Source organism: Protopterus annectens, chromosome 16.part0, assembly GCF_019279795.1.
Source record: "Protopterus annectens isolate FY-2018-M chromosome 16.part0, PAN1.0, whole genome shotgun sequence".
NCBI lineage: Eukaryota > Metazoa > Chordata > Ceratodontiformes > Protopteridae > Protopterus > Protopterus annectens.
The window spans coordinates 837,506,916-837,529,822 of record NC_056750.1 but is presented as its reverse complement, the minus strand read 5'-3'; the positions used below and the strand labels follow the sequence as shown (position 1 = coordinate 837,529,822).

Here is a 22,907-nt window from a genome sequence, read left to right as displayed (position 1 = left end):
CAACTATTTATAGCATCACTATATTCAATTTTAACACAATTTGATAGATATTATGTAATTGTTGGAGGTGATTGGAATACCTACCAGAATCCGAAGTTGGATAGATCTTGTCCACAAAGAGCATTTAACAAGCATACTGTATTAGCATTGAATGATCTTAAAGAAGACTTTCAATTATATGATCCATTTCATTATCTGAATAACGATAATAGTGCAAGCAATTTTACCTTTTATTCCCCATGTCATAAAATGTGGTCCAGAATTGATTTCTTCCTGATTTCAAGAGTATTGATCAATCTAGAACCTACAGTTATGGTACATGCCCGTTATATATCAGACCATTCTAAAATGTCATTGAGTTTTACTAAGGGGGTAAAAGATACTTTGAGACAAAGAGGTTATAATTGGTCTCTTAATCCAAATCTATTGAATAAGGAGGATATAATACTGGAAATTACAAAGTACCTGAAAGACTTATTGATTGGTTTAGGGAAACAACAATTTGCCCCAGATATTGAATGGGCAACAGTTAAAGCTCAACTAAGAGGGACACTTTTGCAAAAAGCATCTTATTATAAAAAGATATTAAACAAAGATATTCAAACTTTAGAAATAAAAATTAAATTACTTGATCAAGAACTGATTAGAGATTTTAATGAGCAAACAGAGAAGGAACTGATTAAATGTCAAAAGGATCTCTTTTTACTTCAGAATAGTAGATTAACATTTCAAGAGCACAAGACGTTAGTGAGGTATGCCAGTCATGTTCAAACACCATCGAGAGCGTTAGCTAGGCTTATTAATCAAACAAAACCAATCGTGCAGATTTCGGAAATACAATTTAATAATAAAATATATTCTAAAACTGAGGAGGTTCTTAATATCTTTGAGAAAATATACACTAATATTTATGCTGGACAAAAGGATATGACCCCTAACAGGAATTATGAACAATTTCTACAGTCAATTAAATTTCCAACAATAGGAGAGGACATTCCAAATGACTTGGTTAAACTGATATCTGAAGAAGAAATAGTATATGTAATTCAGCATATGAAATCACATAAATCACCAGGTCCTGATGGCTTGACAGTGGAATTTTATAAAAAATTTGCAGATATTTTCGGTAAGATACTTTCAGTTGTGTTTAACTACATAATTAGGAATAAAATTAATGATCCACACCTTAACGCCTCAAAAACTATTTTTATACATAAAGCCAATTCAGATCCTCAAAATCCGGATAATTATAGACCGATATCATTAATAAATGTAGACATGAAAATTCTAACCTCTATTATAGCATCTAGACTGAAGAAAATCATGACTCATATCATTTCTAAAGAACAGACTGGTTTTATGGCAGGTAGACAAACCAGTGATAATACACTCACACTACATACTATGTTAGAGCATGCTAAGCAAAATAATTTAAATATTTATGCCCTTATAATTGATGCCCAGAAAGCCTTTGATAGGGCTGATACAAATTTCTTGTTTGATCTTTTACCGTATTTTAATATATCACATGAGTTTGTCCAAATGTTACAAATATTATATAGTAATTCCTATACTACATTGTATATTAATAAAAACTTCTCTAAAAGAATACAGATTAAGACTGGAACACGCCAGGGTTGCCCTTTGTCCCCTTTATTATTTAATATCTATCTTGAACCATTGTTTTATATATTAAACAAAATGTTTATCATAATGTCCCAATAATTTATGGAACTAAAATATTAATAGCAGCTTTTGCTGACGATCTTAGCATTTATTGTGCATCTCCATTATCAGATACTGAAAAATTATTGAAGGCTGTTAATGAGTTCTCAAAAGTGTCTAATTATAAAATTAACTTGAAAAAACAATATCTTCTTTTAAGACACCTAAACCCTTTTCGTTATTGCCCTTAGTGGGACAGGTATCATTTAAAGAAAATATTAAATATCTAGGTATTGAGTTCTCTACTGATAATAAAGACTTTTATAATAATAATATTAAAGCAATCTGGGAACAAATAATTTCTGATTTTGGGAGATGGAAAAATTTACGACTGCCAATATTAGCAAAAGTTTCAATTATCAAAATGAACATATTACCACGATTACTGTATATTTTAGGTCAGCCAATTTATTACTTTCAAGTCGTTTTTAAACGGATTCATAAAGAATTGGCTAAATTCATTTGGGAACCAAAGAAAACCAGGATATCTTATGATAAATTAATGACCCCAAAAATAGAGGAGGACTGGAATTACCTAATTTTAAAATGTATTATTTAATTGTAAATTCTAATAGAATTTTAAGAATTGCCAATTATGATATAAATAATACTAAGTGGACACCACCTTGGGTAGTTCTGAATTATAAATATATTCTAAAGTTAAATATCAATCCTAAAGCAATACTTTTTTTAGGTAAGGATACATTGAAATTCTATGGGATTACTGAACACATCAAAACGAACATACTCTCTTTACATAATTTATTTCATTTATTAGATTTGGTTCAACATATGATGTTTTTTCAACCCTTTCATAAGAATCCTAATTTAAAATTGAATAATCAACTAATTGATCTCAACAAGTTTCCATTGATAGTTAATCTAACTTTGATTGATATATATAAACATCTTGACAGTTCAGCCACTCAAATAAGACAAGAACTTAACTTAACTAAAAATTATCTGGTTATTCTGAGGCAAATTAGAGAACTCACTATAAGCTATTTTAAAAGTTTTAAACCGGAAGAAGAGGCTATTAATCGATGCTCTTTGTTGTGGCAACTCTCCAACAGGATCTTAAATATATCACGACAGCAAATCAATTAATTAAAGAATTTCAATTTCATGATAAAATTTTGTTATCAAACTACTGGGAAGAGAAAATCTTACTGACAGATAGAAGTAATATTTTAAAAGCAATTGACTTGGCCATCAAATCTACTTCTCTTCAAAAATTAATATATACCCAGTTGATGATTTGGAACAATGCATATTATACACGTCTTACCCTGCATAAATTTAATCCCAAAAATTCACCAACTTGTCCATACTGTAAGAATGTACCAGCTGATCTTCTTCATATGTTCTGGAGTTGTAAATGTATTTTCAAACTTTGGAATTCCCTTAAGATCCAACTTCAAAAGGTGGGTTACCAGAGTACAACGTTATCATGGAAATTTATGATTCTGCATATTCCCGAGAGATCCCTAAATCACAAATTATTATATATATTAATATTTTTCTATTAATGAAGCTTTATATAGCTTCAAATTGGTTAGACCCATCTAAAACTTCATGGCAGAACTTTAGAGTTCTAGCGGCAAAACATATATTGGCTCATAAATTACTATTAAACCCACAAAATAAAAATGTTAATAATCCAAAAATTTGGGAACAGATTTTTAATATTATACTAGCATAGTATTTTCAACTTGGAAATATTAATAATTAGTGTGTGGAGAGAATTTAGTAATCAACTATTACTTGCATTTATTCTTATGTTTTTTATATTTAACTATATTACATAGAAGCATTCTTGTAAATATTGTATATAGAGTGTGGTTATTAGTGATATTAGTTAATGCTTGATTTGTGAATATATGTTATTTTTGTTCTTATTTGTGTTTGAAAATAATATAACAATAAAGATTTATTATGGAAAAAAAAAGAAATTATAGCTTTATTTTTGCATCCATTTCTTTTGTTTTTTCTTTATACTCATCCCTTTACATTTTCTTTTTCTATCTTTTAGCCTCTTACAAATAGATTTCTTTTTTCACTACTTCTCAATGTATAGCTTCCTCATTACTTATTTCCAAAACCTTCTTCTATTTCTTCCATTGTATCTCTCTCGTCGTCTTCTTTACCTAATTTATCTTCCACTCCCACCACTTCTAACACTACCTCTCTTTGTTCATTTTCTTCTCTTTTTTCTTCACTGTCCTTATACTTAGTTTCAGTTTTACAACCATTCATAAATTCCCAATTTTCTTACATTTATAACATTTCAGTGCATATTTTCATGACTTAGTTCCCAAGAAATATAATATTTATTTTATCACAGCTATTTATTAGATATCCTCCTTTGTAAAAAAAAATGTTTTGGGTCAGTCCCAGTATTTTACCACACCCTTATTTCCTTCAACATTTATCATACTGGAAATATATGTGTGTGTGTGTGCATATATATATATATATATATATATATATATATATATATATATATGGATTCCTATTACAAGAACGAAAGTTTACTACTTCGAACTTGTAATAGGAAGCTTCACTTCTGCGAAAGTTCACTTTAACGAAAGTAAACTTTTGCATAAGTGCACTTCACCAAAAGCACAGCAGCACAATAGAGGACATAAAAAACAAGCTATGTCCTCCACTATGGTGTGGTAGTCATGGACCTTAGGGTTCGGGCACGGGTTAGGGTAAGGGGATAGTTAGTAAAGCTATCCTCTTACCCTAACCCATGCCTTAACCCTAAGGTTCATGACTATCGCACCATAGTGGAGGACATTGCTATGTCCTTCACTGCGCTGCAGTCATCACAGACCTTAGGGTTAGGGCACGGGTCATGGTAAGGGTATGACCCATGCCCTAACCCTAAGGTCCATGAGTACTGCATGGAAGTTCAGTACAACACCCGTTCGTTGTACTGAACTTCACATAAGTGCACTTTCAATTAAGTGCACTTTCGCTGCAGTGAGCATTCCATGCACTATTTCGAATTAGTGAAAATTTGATCTAGTGTATGGAACCCATATATATATATATATATATATATATATATATATATATATATATATATATGTATGTATGTTTGTCATTTTCTACCTTTAACACAATATTACAGTCCTGCCCACCAGCCCATAAATCCCTTTTATCATAAACCGTTGCAATGTCCAGCAATTCTTTACATAGTGTTTTAAATGTCCTTTGAAAGTTTCTCTTTCTATTTCTCTTTAAAATGTACATGAATCTTCTTTTTTTGTTTCCCTTTTAAATACTTTATTACATATAAGCTCCAAGGATTACAGTTATCCTTTTCGTATTGCCAATTAATTTTTTCCATTCCATAAACAGTCACAAATATAATGCCACAAAATGTCTCTGTTTATAAGAATAATTTTTTTTTACATCTTGAGCTTTTACACCAAAAAAACAAAGTTGTCCCAAACTTTATTCCTGTCCAGTTCTTTTTTTTTTCTTTATTTTGAAATCTCACCACATACTTGTGCTTTTCATCCTCTTCTGCTTTTTTCTATTCTGTTATTCCTCTTGCACCTCTCACTTTTTTTGCATAGGTTTTCTTTTCCATCTCATCATCATCCTTCAAGGTGGACTCTACTTATTCTTTTTGTATTTTATCCATAATGTCCCCCCAAGAAACATCTATTTATTGTCTGGCTCACTCTCCAACACCATCTCCTAAATCACCATGCAACACTCCTGACTGGAATGTTGTAATAAAACAAGCTTCATTTGCTGAATCTTATTTTTCAACATCAGCAATTTTGCAGAAAATAATGACGTGAAAATCATGTATGATCTGATTTCTACTCACCACAGCATTGGTGTTTGTCTGCATGCTTTCTTGCATCTTTCCCATGTCACACACCATCCTCCCAGCTGACACTGCACTAAGAATAGGATGTGTGCATTCCAAAATGAGTAGGGGAAGTAACCAATATCCTGGCCAGATTTCCATCTAGTAGAATAAATACCACCTCAGGTTTCCCATCAAAAAAGTCCACTAGCCTACTGGGGCTAACTTGGACAACAAAGGATAAATAAAAAAGATAAATAAATACTAAAAAGAATAAAAAGAGGGATAACATTTCTTAAGTTACATTAATTCAAATTCTCCTAGAGGGTCACACCAAACTTTTTATTTTACTGATGCACTGATCCCAACTCAGTTCTTGCTACCTTGTATAGTAGTCTAACAGACATCCAAAATAAATTTATTGGGAAATTTAAAAAAACAAATAAATAAATAAAATCAGCAGCAATAACCAAGTCAAACTATGATTCTTGGATCACTTCCACATTAGGGACTCCAATTACAAGCAGGAACTGGGCATGGAAAGAATGGAAACGGGGGAGGGGCGAGCCAAGATGGCCAAGCGAAGACAGAATTTTTTTAGATATCTGCATAAATATAGTTAAAAAAGGAAATAATTATTTTTAGAAATACTTTTCATAACATTTTAATAATAATCTTAGCTTCAATATTTGAACTTTGGTGGAAATACTCAAAAAATGTTCCTGTCATTATTCACTGGAGTTTATTTCAACAAATGAAGATGAACAGCTCTAAGCATTCACATGCTGACACAGCCTTGAGAAAAGACTTACAATTAATTACTTCCACTCTACATGAATTTAGAAATATTTAAGAGAGATCAGTGTTAAATAAACAGATGTTTTCAAAGAACTTCCTCAATAACAGCAAACTAAAATTTCCAACATGGAAACTGCTTTAAATGACATAGATAGTAGACTTAAAGAAAACAGATCTCAGAGTTTATTCTAAAATAGAATACTCGTCTCCTTAATAAGACAGATGACCTGGAAAATAGAGAAAGCAGATGTAATATCAGATTTTTTTTGCCTTCCAGAGAAAACTGAAGGTGATGACATAATTTCTTTCTTCAATATTTGGATTCCTGAGGTACTGAATTTACAAGAGGGACTTCCCCATGGCATCAAGAGAGCCCACAGAGCTTTAGTTAAGCCAGCATTATCATCTTCTTCTACACTGCCAAAATCTGTTGTAATAAAATGTTTTATCTTATATTGATAAAGAGCTAGTACTTAAAACTGTCTGGAGGAAAGCTCCTTTGAAATATAAAAAGAAGTCAATTAGATTTGAGAATGATTACTCAACTAAGGTAATGGACATGAGAAAGAAGGCCTGACCTCTTGTCAAGACACGCAAACAAAATAATATCAACGCTCAAATAATCTATCCAGCCAAAATCAAAATTCATCTGTCAAATGAAGTTAAAACTTTCAACAACCAAGCAGAAGATTTATCTTTTATCAAAAATAACAACATTTTTACCATTCCATAAGACAAGGAAGGACCAACATCTTCTGTGAAAACAGCTTCTGATAAATACTCCTGTATTGATTTAAAAAAGAAACAAAAGACAGAATTTACTTTTGTGAATACCAACAAATCTGCAAAGATGTCAACTTCAAAGTGATTCCTGTATTAATTAAATATTGTTAATGTTATAACAATACTAATCTGATCTTAAAATATTAATCATCAAACTAAAAGTTAATCTTCAATGATTAAACCACAGTTTATAGGTTTTTATTAATAGTTGCTTTTTCTATTTGAGTCACATTTCATTTCTCACATGTAAATTATTCTTTATTACTGTTTACAGTGCTTAAGTCAAAGATTCATTTAAATTCTAACAGACATTAAAATGTTCTCTACCCTGGTTAACATTAACTTTCAAAATTTTCAATACCCTGGTAATGTTAACTTCCCCAAATAAATTGTTTTCTATTTCATAGTATAGATGATCATTTTTACATTTATTCATGTGACCTCCATTAAGGGATTATTTAATGAGATGGGTACTTGGTTTTGTTGTGTTTGTTTGCTATATTTTTTGAGTTGGGTTTGACTGAAGTGTATGGAAATGTGTGGTTTTGTATTAGTTTTTTTCTTTTTTTCTCCTTTGTGCTGTGATTGTATGGTGCTTTCCTTGATTCTTGGTGATGGGGGGTGGTGGGAATGGGTGCATCTGAGTTGCTGTATTTTTTTTTCTCTTCCCTTTGTCTTTTTTTTACATGTAGGATTACTGCCTAGAGGGGAAAAGAAAGGACATGGGAAGAGTTGCTTGTTTTGTCTCGATCATTATTTCAAAACAGTTTTAGTGTCTTTTGACTTACCTGGAGATATTCTTTGTGAGCTACTTTGGTCTTCAATGCTTTGTTTGCAGTTATTTCTTGGGAAAAGCTTCTCATTTGAATTGTATTAAATTGTACCTGACAGGATGTTATGATAGCTTCCATTATGAAGCTTCTTCCTGTGAGGAACAGTTCAGGATTATAGGTTCATAGGTTCATAGGTTCATACTAGGCTATCTGCCCGAGGGCATTTACAAGCCTAGCCCATAGTTATGGTGCTACACGCCCACCCTTTAGTTTGGAGAACTATGCCCATTTTTTTGTGCTCTGTGTGTGCCTCTGTGTGAGATAATCCCTGGGTATATATATCTTCTATCCCATCCATTGGTCAAGATTCTGACCTCTTGAACAAGGCCAGCGAGGTGCCTCTCCTATACCGGATTTTGTTTCCACAGCATAGGAGGTCTTGGGTGATGAATCTTCCTCCTCCACGCCCAGCACTGTGTATTAATAGCCGTGTCGAGGTTTGTGTTGGCTCTGAGGGATCTAGATTTTGAGGTGAAGAGGTGAAGTCAAATCTGGCTCTCAATTTGTTGTATGTCAGGCACAGGTCACCTCTGAGCAGCTGTGTTTAATGCGAGCCGCTGAATAGAGCTGGAGTTCTTTCCATAAGACAGATTACAAGACTTTTTTTCTTTTTGTTTTTTTTTTGGTGAACTTTGCAGCTGCTCCAGCTGCTGCAAGTGTTCGGTCAGGGCATTCATAATAATCATTGGTACTCAATGTAGTGAGTGATAGAGGATGAGAGGAGATGATCTAGATAGATACTGAGACTTTGATGGATCTAGATGAATGGTGTTTCCTAATAAGGTCTTCCTAACTACTTTTAGTACGAATTACTAATTAATTACTGTGTACTCTCCCCAGTCCTCCCCGGTCCCCACAACTTCTTCCAGGTCTCAGTGGATTGCCATCTATATCTCCATCTATATTCTAGCTAGTAGTAGCACTTCGCATGTTATTGCTTTTAACGCATTTCCTGGCAGGCCATGGTCTCACTTAAGTTATCCATTTCTGTGAGACTGTGTTCTGAAGGATATGTTGTGACGGCACATAGTTCACAGTCACCAAGTTTCTTTGCAGTCATTCACCAAACTTGTCAGCCATGTTGCCTCCTGTGTTTAAGTAGACAAGAGAAAAGTAGATGCGCTGCCCTGTGGGACAAGGGCTGTGACAGGCTTTGACACCTGTGAGACAGGCTTTTGAGTCTGCTGTGGTTCTGTCACTCAGCCAGTTTGCAACCCATCTTGTGATGTATGGGTTTACATTTCTTGTGATGTATGGGTTTACATTTAAGGCTGATGATCAAGTATCGGATACCCCCGGGTATTCGGTAGGACTGCCTTCAGGCCGGTAAGGTCGGAGTAGGCTTGGCAAACTGCACCTTTGGCATCAATGGCTGTTTTGAAAGATGAAAGCCAAACAAAAAGGAACAAAAAGTCTGCAAAGGAGTGAGCCAAATCAAACTGGGATTGATCCAAAGTCTATGTCCTTTCATGTTGAGATCCATTATGATATGATCCATGGCTTCCATGGCTTTGCAGACAAGGCTTGCTGGAGGCGTCATTTCCAGGGTCAGGGACGCCACTTGTTGTGGAGGCCACAGAGTGACCCCACTTGCAGGCTGCACACTCCAGAGGTGAGACTATTGATTAACAGCTGTCCTAATCATGTGGTTTAGGAGCACACCAGTCCCATGGAGCACAGCAGGGACACCATCAGGTCCCATGGATGCTGTGAGTTTTTTTGTGAGAGAGTGCTGCTCACCTGGTTTTTAGGAGATGTTTGCTAGGGTAATCATATGGTATAGATATCTCCTCCCTTTTTGGGGAGCTGTTTTGCACTGAACCCATCAGCAGTATGTTGGGGTTTGTCTGTAGGATCTAACATTGCAGTATTTTTGAACTAATTCTGAGAGTTTCTGAGGAGTTTCTAACATTTCTCTCACAATTAAAGAAGGCCTTCTGATTGTCTTTTTGAGTCCTTAGCTATTTTTCTCTCAAAAAAATTTGTTTTGGATGATTTTAGAGAGCTTTAGTTTTTTCTTATAGTGATCAAAGTTAAGGATTTTTACCTTTTTTTTGTTCTTCTTTGCTTTTGCTTCCTTCTTTGTAGAGTTTGTTTAATTGCCTGATCCATGGGTCCCTGCAGTAGCTGGCTTTTTTTTGTTTTGCTTGTCTTGGGATTGCCTGATCCAGTGCTGATGCATGCCCTGGGCAGGAGACAGGATTAGTGAGCCAGGGTGCTGCTACTGGGCTACTACCAGCCACTGTGGGCTTTTTGCTCTGACACCAGGCTTGGAAGTGTGGCAGTCTAGAAGGTCTTTCCTGTGTGAAGTTTTATACTGTGGTCTTTTTGTGGGGTGGGGGGTGGGATGAGGACCTCCAGCTTAGATTCACCTCAGTGTTTGTGATCTTCACGGTGAGGGGTATCTGTCCTCTTCGTGATGATGAGACTGTGATGTTTTCTGATGACAGAGTGATGGTGCTGTTCCCTTGTGTGGGTTTGGAGTTTTTGACCCAGGAACTTTTGGGCTAGGGTTGGATCCTGAGTAGTGTTGGCAGTGGATATTAGGGTAAAGTAGTCTGAATTAGTAACATGGTGTTCACCTACGATTTATCCCGATAGTGTTTTCAAGAGTCTTGCTCCAGTGTTTTTTGACCTTACAGGTTCCCGAGTTTGGCGCAGGGTGGCCCCAGAGAAGTCTAGCTCTATCCTTGATGCTTGCATACCGGTCTCTTGCATGGTATTGAATGCGCTGCCATCGTATGACGCATGATAAGGGCCATGACCCTTATGATACCCCTCCTTTCTCCGTATTTGGGTATTTTTGGGGTTTGGGGCATGATACGGATGAAAACCTGATAGTGCTGGGGTGCTCAGGTCTCTTGAACCAGGTGAACCAGGTTTCACAGACATCACAGACATCGAGATTCGAGTAGGGCCTGTGGTGCTGTTTTTTGATTTGAGATTTTGGAAGCCCTGAGCAGCATTGCCTTAGATTTCCTGGCACTTTCCTTTTGGGTAGGTTTTAGCCCTTGAATTTGAGCTCTAGCCTTCTGGCTAAAAAGGCACTGGAGGGTTGTTGAATAGGCACTAAAAAGGTGGACAGGGGGTTGTTCATCCCTTGCTAATAAGCAGCGGGCAGCAGGGCTTTTGTCCAGCCAGGCATCCCAGTTGATGGTGACATGATAGGCTTTGACGACAGCCAATTGTTGCAGCTGGACTTATATGGCATCTCTGGATCTCATAGTTGGGGTGAATTAAATGTATTGCCTGGTTAGCTGCATAGGTCATCAACACTGGCGCCTGCGTCATGTTCCTGCTCACTCTTTTTCAGTGTTGGGAATGTCCCTCAAGGAGCTAGCTTCTCAGGCAGAGTGGGACAATGACTGAGTCGTCCTTGTACCTGCTGTTGAGAGACCTGAGAGAGCGGGCATGGCTTGTATCTGAGCTACCTGACATTGAATGACCAGTGCTTCTCCCACTGTGTTTGGCAGCTGGGCTGTGACAGTGTCTGGACTGTGGGTGACATGACTAGTGAGTCTGGACTGGTGTGTCTGGTTTGGTGGTTGTTTGGGTAAGTTCGACTGCTGTGAGGTCTATGGTGTTGACTGTGAAGGGCTGTGACAGAAGTAGTTCTTGTGTGTTTTGGTATGTGTTTGTCTTTGGTAGATTTTGAGGTGTTCTTGAGTTTGGTCTTTAACCTCAGATGTGTCTGTTTTGTTTGTGTGTATGTTGAGAGAGCTGGGTCTATAGTGTGTGTGTGGTGTTGTGTGAGTGGGTGGGTATCTTGTCAGGTATATGTTGAGACTGTTCCTATGTTGAGGGCCATGGTTGAGACCTCATAGCTCCAGGTCTCTTTGTTATAGGAGGAGAGCTCGAGGAGGGGTACATTTTTGTGGGCATCTCGCATGTGTTTGTACCATGTGGGAGGAGAGAGCATTGTGTGACACTAGGAGCAGGGAGTGCAGCAGGGGAAGGAATAGACAAAACAAGAGAAGGACAATTCAGGACAAAGTGACCTAGGAAACTGTGCCAGGCTGGGGGGATACACCATAAACCTCCAAAGATAGGGTTTGGATTTGGGTTAGAGGAGAAAAGTTGAGGCTTTACTCAAGGCTATATAGTTTAGTTGAGTCAAATAGAGATGATGAGGTTAGTTAGAGGATAAGTTTAGTTATAGGATACGCTGATTAGAGAGGTAGTATAGTTAGGAGTATAGTATTAAGTAGGGAAATTTAAGAGATTACTTTAGGTTAAACCTTTATGGAAGCAGATTATTTTTAAAGTTTAAAGTGCTCCTCGTGTTTTAAGTCACGCTTCCTTTTCCCCTAGAAATGAGCACTTTAATTTTAGTTTGGTATATAAGCACTAGTGATTTTACAATTGCTTTAGCTCCAGGTTAAAGTGAATTTAGGGTGATATATTTTAGATCTTGTTAGTCATACAGTTGTACTCCCCTTACAGTGGTCATTTCACCATTGTAGTATATATCTATATCTATCTTTTTCTCTCCCTTGCTCACTCTCTCTCTCTCTCTCTCTCTCTCTATATATATATATATATATATATATATATATATATATATATATATATAGATGATATAGATATGTATTGATATTATTGCACAGGTATGACAGTAAGCAATGGCCATTGTTAGGATACTTATTTGAAGGAGTGCAGGAGAAGGAAATGGAAAATGGTGATGTCATGCTGTGAGATGAGTGGTGGTGCCTTGCTCATGTGCGTGTTGTGGGGGCCATAGGGGTCTCTTCCGTTCTTGTCAGGGGGGGGTGTGCTGACCTTCTCTACTTTTGTACAACATCAGTCTTCCTTTGCTACATTTAATATACTTTAAATCTACTGAATGTGATTAGTTTATTAAATTAAACAAGAGATCATAAGGCTGATGTGAAAAATAAAAAGCTTTATTACAAATGAGGTTTACCAAGATAACTTATCAAGCATTCTCTTCCTTATCAAATATTCTACAGAAAAAGTAATTGAAACTGTCTTTCCGTGAGAAGCAATTTTCAGTTTGGTGTATTTTCTCACAAAATAATGTAAGAGTGTTGAAATCTTATGGATCACACTCATAGGAAACCACATACTAGAGTAAATTAACTATTGTTCCTCATTTGTTGCCACCTATGCTTATTGTTACTGCTAAGTCTTATGGATATATTACAGATAAATGTATTAAAATCAATTCACTGGGTTCCTAGCCCTGATGCTCACATGGGGGAATAGTCTAGTTTTGAAAAAGGTTGTTCATTTTCTGTTTCCAGTGTATACTTTTAGTTTATTCAGTTACTAATTTATCACTTTTTCAGTTGTAAGGTTGCTTTCTCAAGACACCAGTATTTACAAATGTTTTTCATGATACATTTTTAATTTTTTCAAATATTATGTAATTATACAACTAATGCATAAAATAAATATAATAGAAAAATTAAAAAATAGATACATGGGTTCTTTACCCTGTTCTCCAGGCAGTGTTTTCCAAGTAATGGCCATTTTCTCATTGAGGAACTAATACAGATCTCAGTCCAACTTATATACTGAAGCAGCTGACACTAGGCCCTCTTGCTTATTTCACATTTGTCTTGAAAACAATGCTGATACATGTTGCAATCCGTACAGAAAACTTTAGATGAAGGGAATGTTAGAAGACCATAAATAAATGGCCATAATAAAGTGGTCTATCAGGATAAATTTCATATATCAGATATACAAAACTAACAGTAATTATTAACATGTCATTCAAAATCTTGAGCAGGTTATATACATTATTTACTGCACAGAGATATATGACATGTAATCAGACTTAAAATACTGGATGGAAACTATCAGTCAAAATTCACTATGTGGCCTTTTGCTCAAGACTACAGCCTATATGGGAACAGATTAGCTGCTCATTCACTTGTATTGCTTACCTTTCATACTAGGTAGGGTTTATATCAGCTAAAAGTAAAGAAGATCAGACTATCACATATAAAACTTTTAAGTAACCCATCTCACTATACTTGTAAATCTTTGGTAACTATAATCTGACATTATTATAAGATGTATATTATATCTGATGTTTTAAAGTTAATTATCTAAGTAAATTACCACATAGGTGGAAACCCATTAAGTACAGAGAAAGTTATTAGGGACCTGGGGACCCAAGTTTATCTCTCCTCTCTCCCACACCAACCACATTGCCAAAGTGGTTAGACCTTCATCTACATAGCACACCTCATCACACAGGGTTTCACATCTCGAGATCAAGAGATTCATCCCCATCTCCCCCATCAGGCCCATCAATGCCCCATAGAATACAAATGCCCTTTGGGATGACACCTGCCTGACAAAGACCACAGATTCTCACCAAGACCAACCAAGAGGAGGTCAGGAAGATGCGAAATGCCGCTGCCTGCAATAAAAAAGGTTAAAAAAAGTTCTTCTACTCTTCAAGTATGCTACCCTCGAGGAGGCATCTATGCCTGACATACAATGCTATGTCACATCATGGACATGCTCACATGCTCCATCCACTGATCTCCTAACTCTTACTTAGACACAGCACAGAAAAAAGCACAGAAAAAATAGAAAAAAAAGTAGAACTTATTGGAACTTTAACCCAGAGGCAGAGAAAATAGAATTCAGAATAGATGAGGTCACAGGAATTTCAGAGAATGAATCTCAGAAAAATCTCAAGGGAAATATGGAGGTTTGTCCCAGGGAGGTTCCCACCAGGGATTAGAGGCACAGTAACTAAACTAAAAAGAAGAGGGCAAAACAAAATAAACCTAAAAAGGGCACAGTATACTCAAATCAAGGTGTAAGCTAGCTTATAATTGGCCCAGGAAATATGAGCTAGTAAAAAAGCCTAGTAATAAGATAGCAGTATAAATTTACAGCAGATTTTCTATTTATTTGACAGAGATGCTGTTATAGTTACTGTTTCAATTTGATATCTAACTCCTATATTAGTTTTCTCAGAAGTATAAATCTACATTATTGTTAATTTGTTTTGCTTGATAGAGTAGTGACATCTTATAATTACATTAATTACTTAATGCAGGCTCCATTAGTTAAAATTCATCTTGTAGACCTATAAGTGATACAGTTTGTTAGTTATGTTGGCTAGTCTGATGTATACTTTATCTATTAGACTAGAAATGTTGCTAATTCCATGTCTGATGTTATGATTTCATATTTATTTTGTAATAATGTTTTATTCATTTTTCTGCTAATTTTATCATATTATTTCATATTAGGCCTGAGGGCAGCCACGGTGGTGCAGCGGTTAGCATTGTCGCCTCACAGAAAGAGGTCCTCTGGTTCAATCCTTGGCTGGGGTGCCTTCTGTGTGGAGTATGCATGTCCTCCCTGTGGTCGTGTGGGTTTCCTCCAGGTGCTCTGGTTTCCTCCCACATCCCAAAGACATGCTGTAGGTGGATTGGACACTGTAAATTGGCCCTAGGTGTGAGTGAGTGCATGTGTGTGCCTTCTGTGGAAGGTTGGGCACCGGGCTGGCAACTCGACACCATAAATCTCCACTGCCAATCATGAGCGGACAGGTGATCTGCTGTGGCGACCCCTAATCAGGAAAAGCTGAAAGAAGAAGAAGATTTCTTATTAGGCCTGAATTTCTTTTTTATATTTTCCTAGTTCTGAATAGTTTAATATTATTTATAGAATTAATTACTTATATATTTCTATCATAGTTTATGTTGGGGAGAGTTATTGGTTTCTATCAATTATTATCAACAATATTAAAGAATTATTATATTTGTATAAAATCAATTTATTATATTTAAACATTAATGGTCTAAATAATCCAAGGAAAAGATCAGACTTGTTATGATATTTTAATAACAATAAAACACAAGTGTTTTTCCTTCAAGAAACTAATTTCAAAACAACTGACAAGGACATTTGGAATCCTGATTAACTTCATAACTCTTGCACATTCTTCTTATAAAGCTAAGAGGAGAGGAGTGATTATACTTTGGAAGACAAACATTGTTAATCCTTAAATAATCTATAAATATGAAGATCAGGAAGGACTTTTCACACTTGTTATTTTAGAATTTAATAAAAGAATATGAACTCTAGTTAATATCTTTTGGTTTCCTGGTATGGGGAAAATATTGCAAAAACATATAGACTTTATAACTAATACTTGTAAAAGTAAATTAATTCTAGGGGGAGATTTCAACGGTATTTTGAATAATTCTGATGCTATTAATAAAAGAATATTAAGACTTACTCCCACAACAAAAATTCTTAAAAAAATGATTGTTTCTCTCAATTTACTTGATACATTTAAAATGAAAGGACCATAAATATGGTACTTAAGCAAGATTAGATAGAGTTCTGGTTTTCCATGATCTGAGGACTAAAAGTTCACATTTTATTATAACCCCATGTCCTATATCTGGTTGTGATGCTCTTGTTACTAAGTTTCAAACTGACTAACTAACTATGTCTAAAACTATAAACTTAAAGCTGTGATTTGGATATTGTGTGATATGTTTAGCTAATGCATTGGTTTCACAGTGGTCTCTAATATTTCTTAAATGTTCACCAATTCTATGTTTGAGTTTACGCTCAGTTTTGCCTATGTAAAAACAAGGGCAGAATTCACATATAGCACAAAATACGACTTTCTCAGTAAAGCAACAATACCTGTCTCTAATTTTTATTCTCACCCCCTTAATACTTATTTCATTGACTTGCAATATATAGGGACATAATATACATGATCCACATTTATACATGTAACCACCCTTAGTTGTTTTACCCTGGTGTTCTAATAAAGATTTGATGCTGTTGTCTTTTCTGAAAACACAGACTGGCTTTTCTCTGAATATTCCTCTTATATTAACGTCACCTATCAAAAGTGCCCAATTCTTTTTTAAAATAGCTTTTGTATAATCTGCATCAGTAGAGGAAGTTGTGATAAAACAAGATTTATACTTATTCTTATTATTATTAGTATTAACACTTACTCGTTGATGGTTCTCTACAGAAGTATTGGCAATAGGTACCTGTTCATCTGCTAAGTCAGTAATACCATTTACAGACATATTGTCATTAGGTCTCAATAAAGGACTGAAATGGCCATTTTCCCTTTTCTTGATAATCTCATTCATGATATTTTCAACCAGTGAATGGGGATAACCCCTTCTGAAAAACATGTCTCGAAGATTATGGCATTCATAAATAAATCTTTCATACTGAGTGACCATGCGGGCTGCTCTAACAAATTGCCCTTTTAGAACACCTCTTTTTTATGGAAACAGATGGCAGCTCATGAAATGCAAAAAATTATTACAATAAATTGCTTTTTGAAAGATCTCAGACACAAACGTATTATTCTCAGTGTCTTTCTTTAGCAACACATACAAATAAGCAATTTCTACCTCATTTATAGTGTGTGTAAATTTTAAAAAAGGGGTTGTGTTGTTAATATATTGAAGGAATGGTTCTATGCTTTGTTCAGGTCCACTCCACAGAATAAAAATATCATCCAGGAAGTGGGTATATAAGTGGCAGAATGGGAAATAATGAGAAGTCCTTAAAAATCTTTTCTCCCATTCCAGCATGATGATATTTGCATACATACCACCACAAGAAGACCCCATTACTACCCCTTCTTTTTGAATATAAAGTTGTTGTTCAAACAAAATAAAATTATTTTTCAAAACTACATCCAATAACTGTTTCAGTGTACTAATTTTATCCTAAGGTAGATTTTTATTATGTAGATATTCACAGAACCAGTGCAGGTATCATGGGGAATCACAGTGCAGAGGTCCTTTACATCAATAGTTATAAAAAATAAAGGACCTATCAAAAAGTATTGTGTTGATCTTACTTAAAAAAAATCCCATGAATCCCTACACAATGATGGTTCTGTCTTTAATCATTTCTTCATTTCAACATCAAGATAATTCGCTAGTGGCTGTGTGATGGAGCCTCTAGCATTTACAATACGTCAAAAAGGGGGTTGGTGTGTGTCCTTATGTATTTTAGGAATCTCATAAATAGTTGGAATAATGGGATAATCTACAGACAAAAATTTATGTTCTTTGACAGTAATCAGGCCATCTATAAATAAATCTTGTATATGCCCTTTAATTTTTCTATATGGTTTCATGACCATTAAATTTTCATTAGAAGTCAAATATTTGATAAAGGGGGTGGTTTCTTTCATCATAAGCTCTTCTAGCTTGTAAATGATATCAGACACATCCGTGAAAAAAGAAACAGAGTGGTTCTTACCCACACAGTCAAAAGGATTGGCTATACCTTGTTTACGACCATCTTGAAGAAGATATTCCCAGTTGATAAAATTCTGCTCACCTCTCAAATCAGTTCCTGAAGACGTCTCTCAGTTAGACAGCACATACTGATCCATGCTTTTTTTGAGTAGCATCCATACTCTTATCTCTCAAAGTCCTCAGTAGTTGGTTAGTAGGATCACTGGCCATGTGGCAGCACAAAAATACAGCAAGAAAGTCCAGAAAGTATGAAAATACGACAAAAAGGCCAGTAAAAAATATAAAAATCACCAGCTTGCAGTTTATTAACAAGAGCATCTCAAGTCTCTAGCACTTCGGCAAATTTTATTTGAAACCTGTTTACATCCAAATCTTTAACAAAGGCAGATAAATAGTTATCCCACCCTTACATAAAAATACTTGGTCATCTATAAATCTATAATAGGAAACAACACCTGCCTATGCTAATCTTTTTATGGACCTTTATGAGGTAGAATATTTATACAGACAAAATTTTTTTTAGAACTTGTGTTGTAAATGTATATAGTTATTTCTTACAATGTTTATTCTCGTGAACAAGTCAAGATAATCAAGCATTTTTAGTCTTTTTATTTAAATTTAAAGTATTTTGTGATACATTATGCAGGTTTCCTATATTTCCATACACAAGAGGTAGGAACACACAGGATATTATTGTACATAATAAATTTGTTAAGCCAGTGGATAAGTTATGCAGCACTTTAAGTATACTGGGCACTAGTGGTTGTACTAGATGCTCAGCATGCAAATATGTTGTTAATGTCTTTAGTTATATCAATGGTGTTCCCTTTAGTCCTAAAGGACATTTTACTTGTGTGACATCTAATGTTATTTATGTTCTCAGATGCTCCTGCAGTCTCTTTTATATATGTGAAACTAAGAGAATTTTTAAATTGAGACTGCAGGAGCACATTAGAGACATAAAAATGGAAAAAGTTGCTAGTTCTGTTGCCATGCATTTTAAGTTGTTTCACAACAGCAATCCAGACTGTCTGCAAGCCAGTATCCTAGAACAAGTTAATTGGAGTGTTGGCAACTCTGAGTTTAAGAATAAACATAATTTGTTATATAAAGAAAGTATATTTTAAAATATAATACTTTAAGTCCTTGTGGACGTAATACTGAATGCTCATGGAAACTTTTAATATAATTGTTTTCTAAGTATAACAGAAATACAGTATTTAATGTTTTAGATATTAATGAATTAGCTGTGTTTTATAATTGATAGTTCATGTTTGTATAAAATGGCACTGTTTTTTCCTTACTGATGTACTCCAAGAAGGCATTTTTTGTCAAAGCGCTAGAGACTTGAGATGTTTTTGTTAATAAAGTGCAAGCTGGTGATTTTTATATTTTTTACTGGCCTTTTTGTCATATTTTCATACTTTTGGGACTTTCTTGTTGTATTTTTGTTGCTGAAACATGGCCAGTGATCCTAATAACCAACTACCGAGGATTTTGAGAGATAAGAGTATGGATGCTGCTCAGACAAGCGTGGATCAGTATGTGCTGTCCAAACGAGAGATGTCTTCAGGAACTGGTTTGAGAGGTAAGCAGAATTTTATCAACTGGGAACATCTTATTGAAGAGGATCATAAACAATGTATAGCCAATCCTTTTGACTGTGTGGGTAAGAACCACTCTGTTTCTTTTTCCACAGATATGCCTGATATCATTTACAAGCTAGAGCAGCTTATGATGAAAGAAACTGCAGTTTATCTTAACATTTTGAGCCTGCAACATTATATACAACTTGACATTACACCGAGGGGGCTGCGTGCCTTTAAAATCCATCTAAACCTTTTGACGTTTCAGATGAAGCAGAAAAATGGCTTCAAGATAGATGGATTGCAGCTGCCCATCACTGTGCCACTGAGTGGGTAAATATCTCTATAGAACGGGGCATTTTATTGCAGCAAAAGCTGAAGGAAGAAAATTCTACTTTGTGTAATTCTTGGGCAGCTAAAATTAGTCCCGCTCACTTACAGACCCAGCTAGTTGACATTAATGATAAATTGATTGATCTTGAACAAGATCTCATGAAAAAGAAAAAAATAAACTACAAAGATATTCAAGGGACTACAATAAGCATAAGGCTTTCATTTGGAAAGCAAACAAAACCAAACCACATCAACAGCTTGTTAATAGTGGCAAAATGGGTTATAATGGTGCACGCAGATCACATCAAGTGTTTTCAGACACTTCTAGAGGTTCTACAGACTGGGATATGGATGACCAGCAATATCCACCTTTGCCTCAAGCTCAAAAGCCTCAATATTTGAACAATAATTTTCGGAATGGTAAGAGAACAGCAGATTCGGAAAGAAACACCGGCAATAGTTTTTGCCACCAACAACAAACTTTTAGTAATAGAGGAGCTTATCAACAGCATAACAAAAGGACTAGATGGAACTGAATTTGTGTATTGTGATTCTGGTGTAAATGGTGAGAATAACATTGTTATAAATTTGTCGCAAGTGGAATTGAGTGAAATACAAATGTATATTTTAAATAAGGGTCTTAAATTTGTACCTACAGTGATGCCTAGACCCTACATGTTTAAACTTGAAGTATATAGAATGTGTATAAAACTACATTTGCTTAACTATTTTTCTAGAAATAATTTAGATGCTGGCATTAATGATACTTTTATTTCTACTGAAGACATTTCAGATACAGATGACAGTTTTTATTCATGTTCTTCTGATATAGATGAGTTAAATGGTTACTGCTATCTTGACACTATATCTGTAAAAGGTTCCAGTGATTTTGTCCCACCTTTTTTGCATGAGGGTGTGCAACAATTTTCAGCTATGGTCACCTTTTCATTAGAACATACATGTAAAGAATTTATGCAAACAGGGAATTCTTTTTCTTACAATTTGTCAAAAGATGAATGGAAAATTCTTAAAAATATGGGGGAACAACATGAATTGGTCTTTAAACCCTCTGACAAGGGGAATCGTTTAGTAGTAATGCATGCTAATCAGTATATGGAAATGTGCATGGAACATCTTAGTAATACTGAATTATATGTTAAGGTGACAGTGAGTGATTATCAAAATGCACAAAAAGAATTTCAGCATTTACTTTTTAAAGGTTACAGACTTGGGTATTTTTCTAAACAAGATGTAGATAAAAAGCTATATAATGAAAATAATTCTATAGCATATTTTTACTGTTTACCCAAGCTTCATAAAAGCATACAACACCCCCCAGGAAGGCCCATTATCTCTGCTACTCATTATTTTTATGAAACATAGGTGTATTTCTGCATAGTTACTTACTACCCTATGTAATGAAGTTACCATCATTTATAAAATATTCTTTTGATTTTTTTATATAAAATTAAAGTCATTGAGTGAACTGAAGACATGTATTGGGTGCCTGTTGACGTTAAAAGTCTATACACTTCTATACAACATCAGCATGGTTTAGAATCTACTAAGTTTTTCTTAGGAGGCAGTCCACTAAGTAATTATATATAAGAATTGATAGAATTTTGTCTTACTAATAATTAATTTTGTTTTTGTGAAGATATTTATGTTCAGAGAATAGGCACTGCCATGGGTGCATCATTTGCACCTGCCTATGCTAATCTTTTTATGGGCCTTTATGAGATGGAATATTTATATAGACATCATTTTTTTAGAACTTGCGTTGTTTCCTATCATAGATTTATAGATGATCTAGTATTTTTGTGTAAGGGTGGGATGACTAATTTATCTGTCTTTGTTAAAGATTTGGATGTAAACAGGTTTCAAATAAAATTTGATGGACTTCAACAGGGCCAAACTATAGGTTTTCTGGATATTGATTTAACAGGTGTAGTGGGGGGAAAATTAAAACTAAAATTCATCTAAAGTTTGATAACAGTAATCATTTCTTACATAGAACCAGTTGCCATCCATCTCATGTTCTGGATTCTTTACCCTATGGAGAGTTATTGAGAGTCTACAGACTATATACTGATGAAAAGGAATTATATAAGGAAATGTGTATTTCTATAAATATGTTCCTGGGAAGGGGTTATTTCATGAAAGATATCTAGAAGGCACTGGTTAAACTAAAAAATAATTCATTGGTACAACATAATTTGTCAGCAGCTAGTACCTCTGTTCTGAAACATTAGAGAAGATGTACTGGCAGTTAATACTAGACAAGATAAGTTAGAAGTCAGGCAACTGTATATAGTTATTTCTTACAATGTTTTTTCTCATGAACAAGTCAAGGTAATCAAGCATTTTTAGTCTTTTTATTTAAATTTAAAGTATTTTGTGATACATTATGCAGGTTTCCTATTCCTATATTTTCATACACAAGAGGTAGGAACATACAGGACATTATAGTACACAATAAATTTGTTAAGCCAGTGGATAAGTTATGCAGCACTTTAGGTATACTGGGCACTAGTGGTTGTACTAGATGCTCAGCATGCAAATATGTTGTTAATTTCTTTAGTTATACCAATGGTGTTCCCTTTAGTCCTAAAGGACATTTTACTTGTGTGACATCTAATGTTATTTATGTTCTCAGATGCTCCTACAGTCTCTTTTATATAGGAGAAACTAAGAAAAGTTTTAAATTGAGACTGCAGGAGTGCATTAGAGACATAAAAATGGAAAAAAAAGTTGCTATTTTTCC

General features: G+C 34.9%; 1 protein-coding gene and 1 non-coding gene across 2 annotated transcripts in view; both read right to left on the bottom strand.

Moving 5' to 3' along the window:
- LOC122790665 (hyaluronan mediated motility receptor-like) overlaps positions 1-22,907 on the bottom strand; it is a 761,750-nt gene that overhangs the window by 178,622 nt on the left and 560,221 nt on the right. Inside the window, exon 19 of the mRNA XM_044058189.1 lies at positions 7,079-7,138. Coding sequence (XP_043914124.1) covers positions 7,079-7,138 — 60 coding nt within the window. The remainder of the gene's footprint in view (positions 1-7,078; positions 7,139-22,907) is intronic.
- On the bottom strand, positions 12,642-12,772 carry LOC122791130. The gene has a single exon (XR_006363102.1). It is a non-coding gene; the product is annotated as a U6atac minor spliceosomal RNA (small nuclear RNA).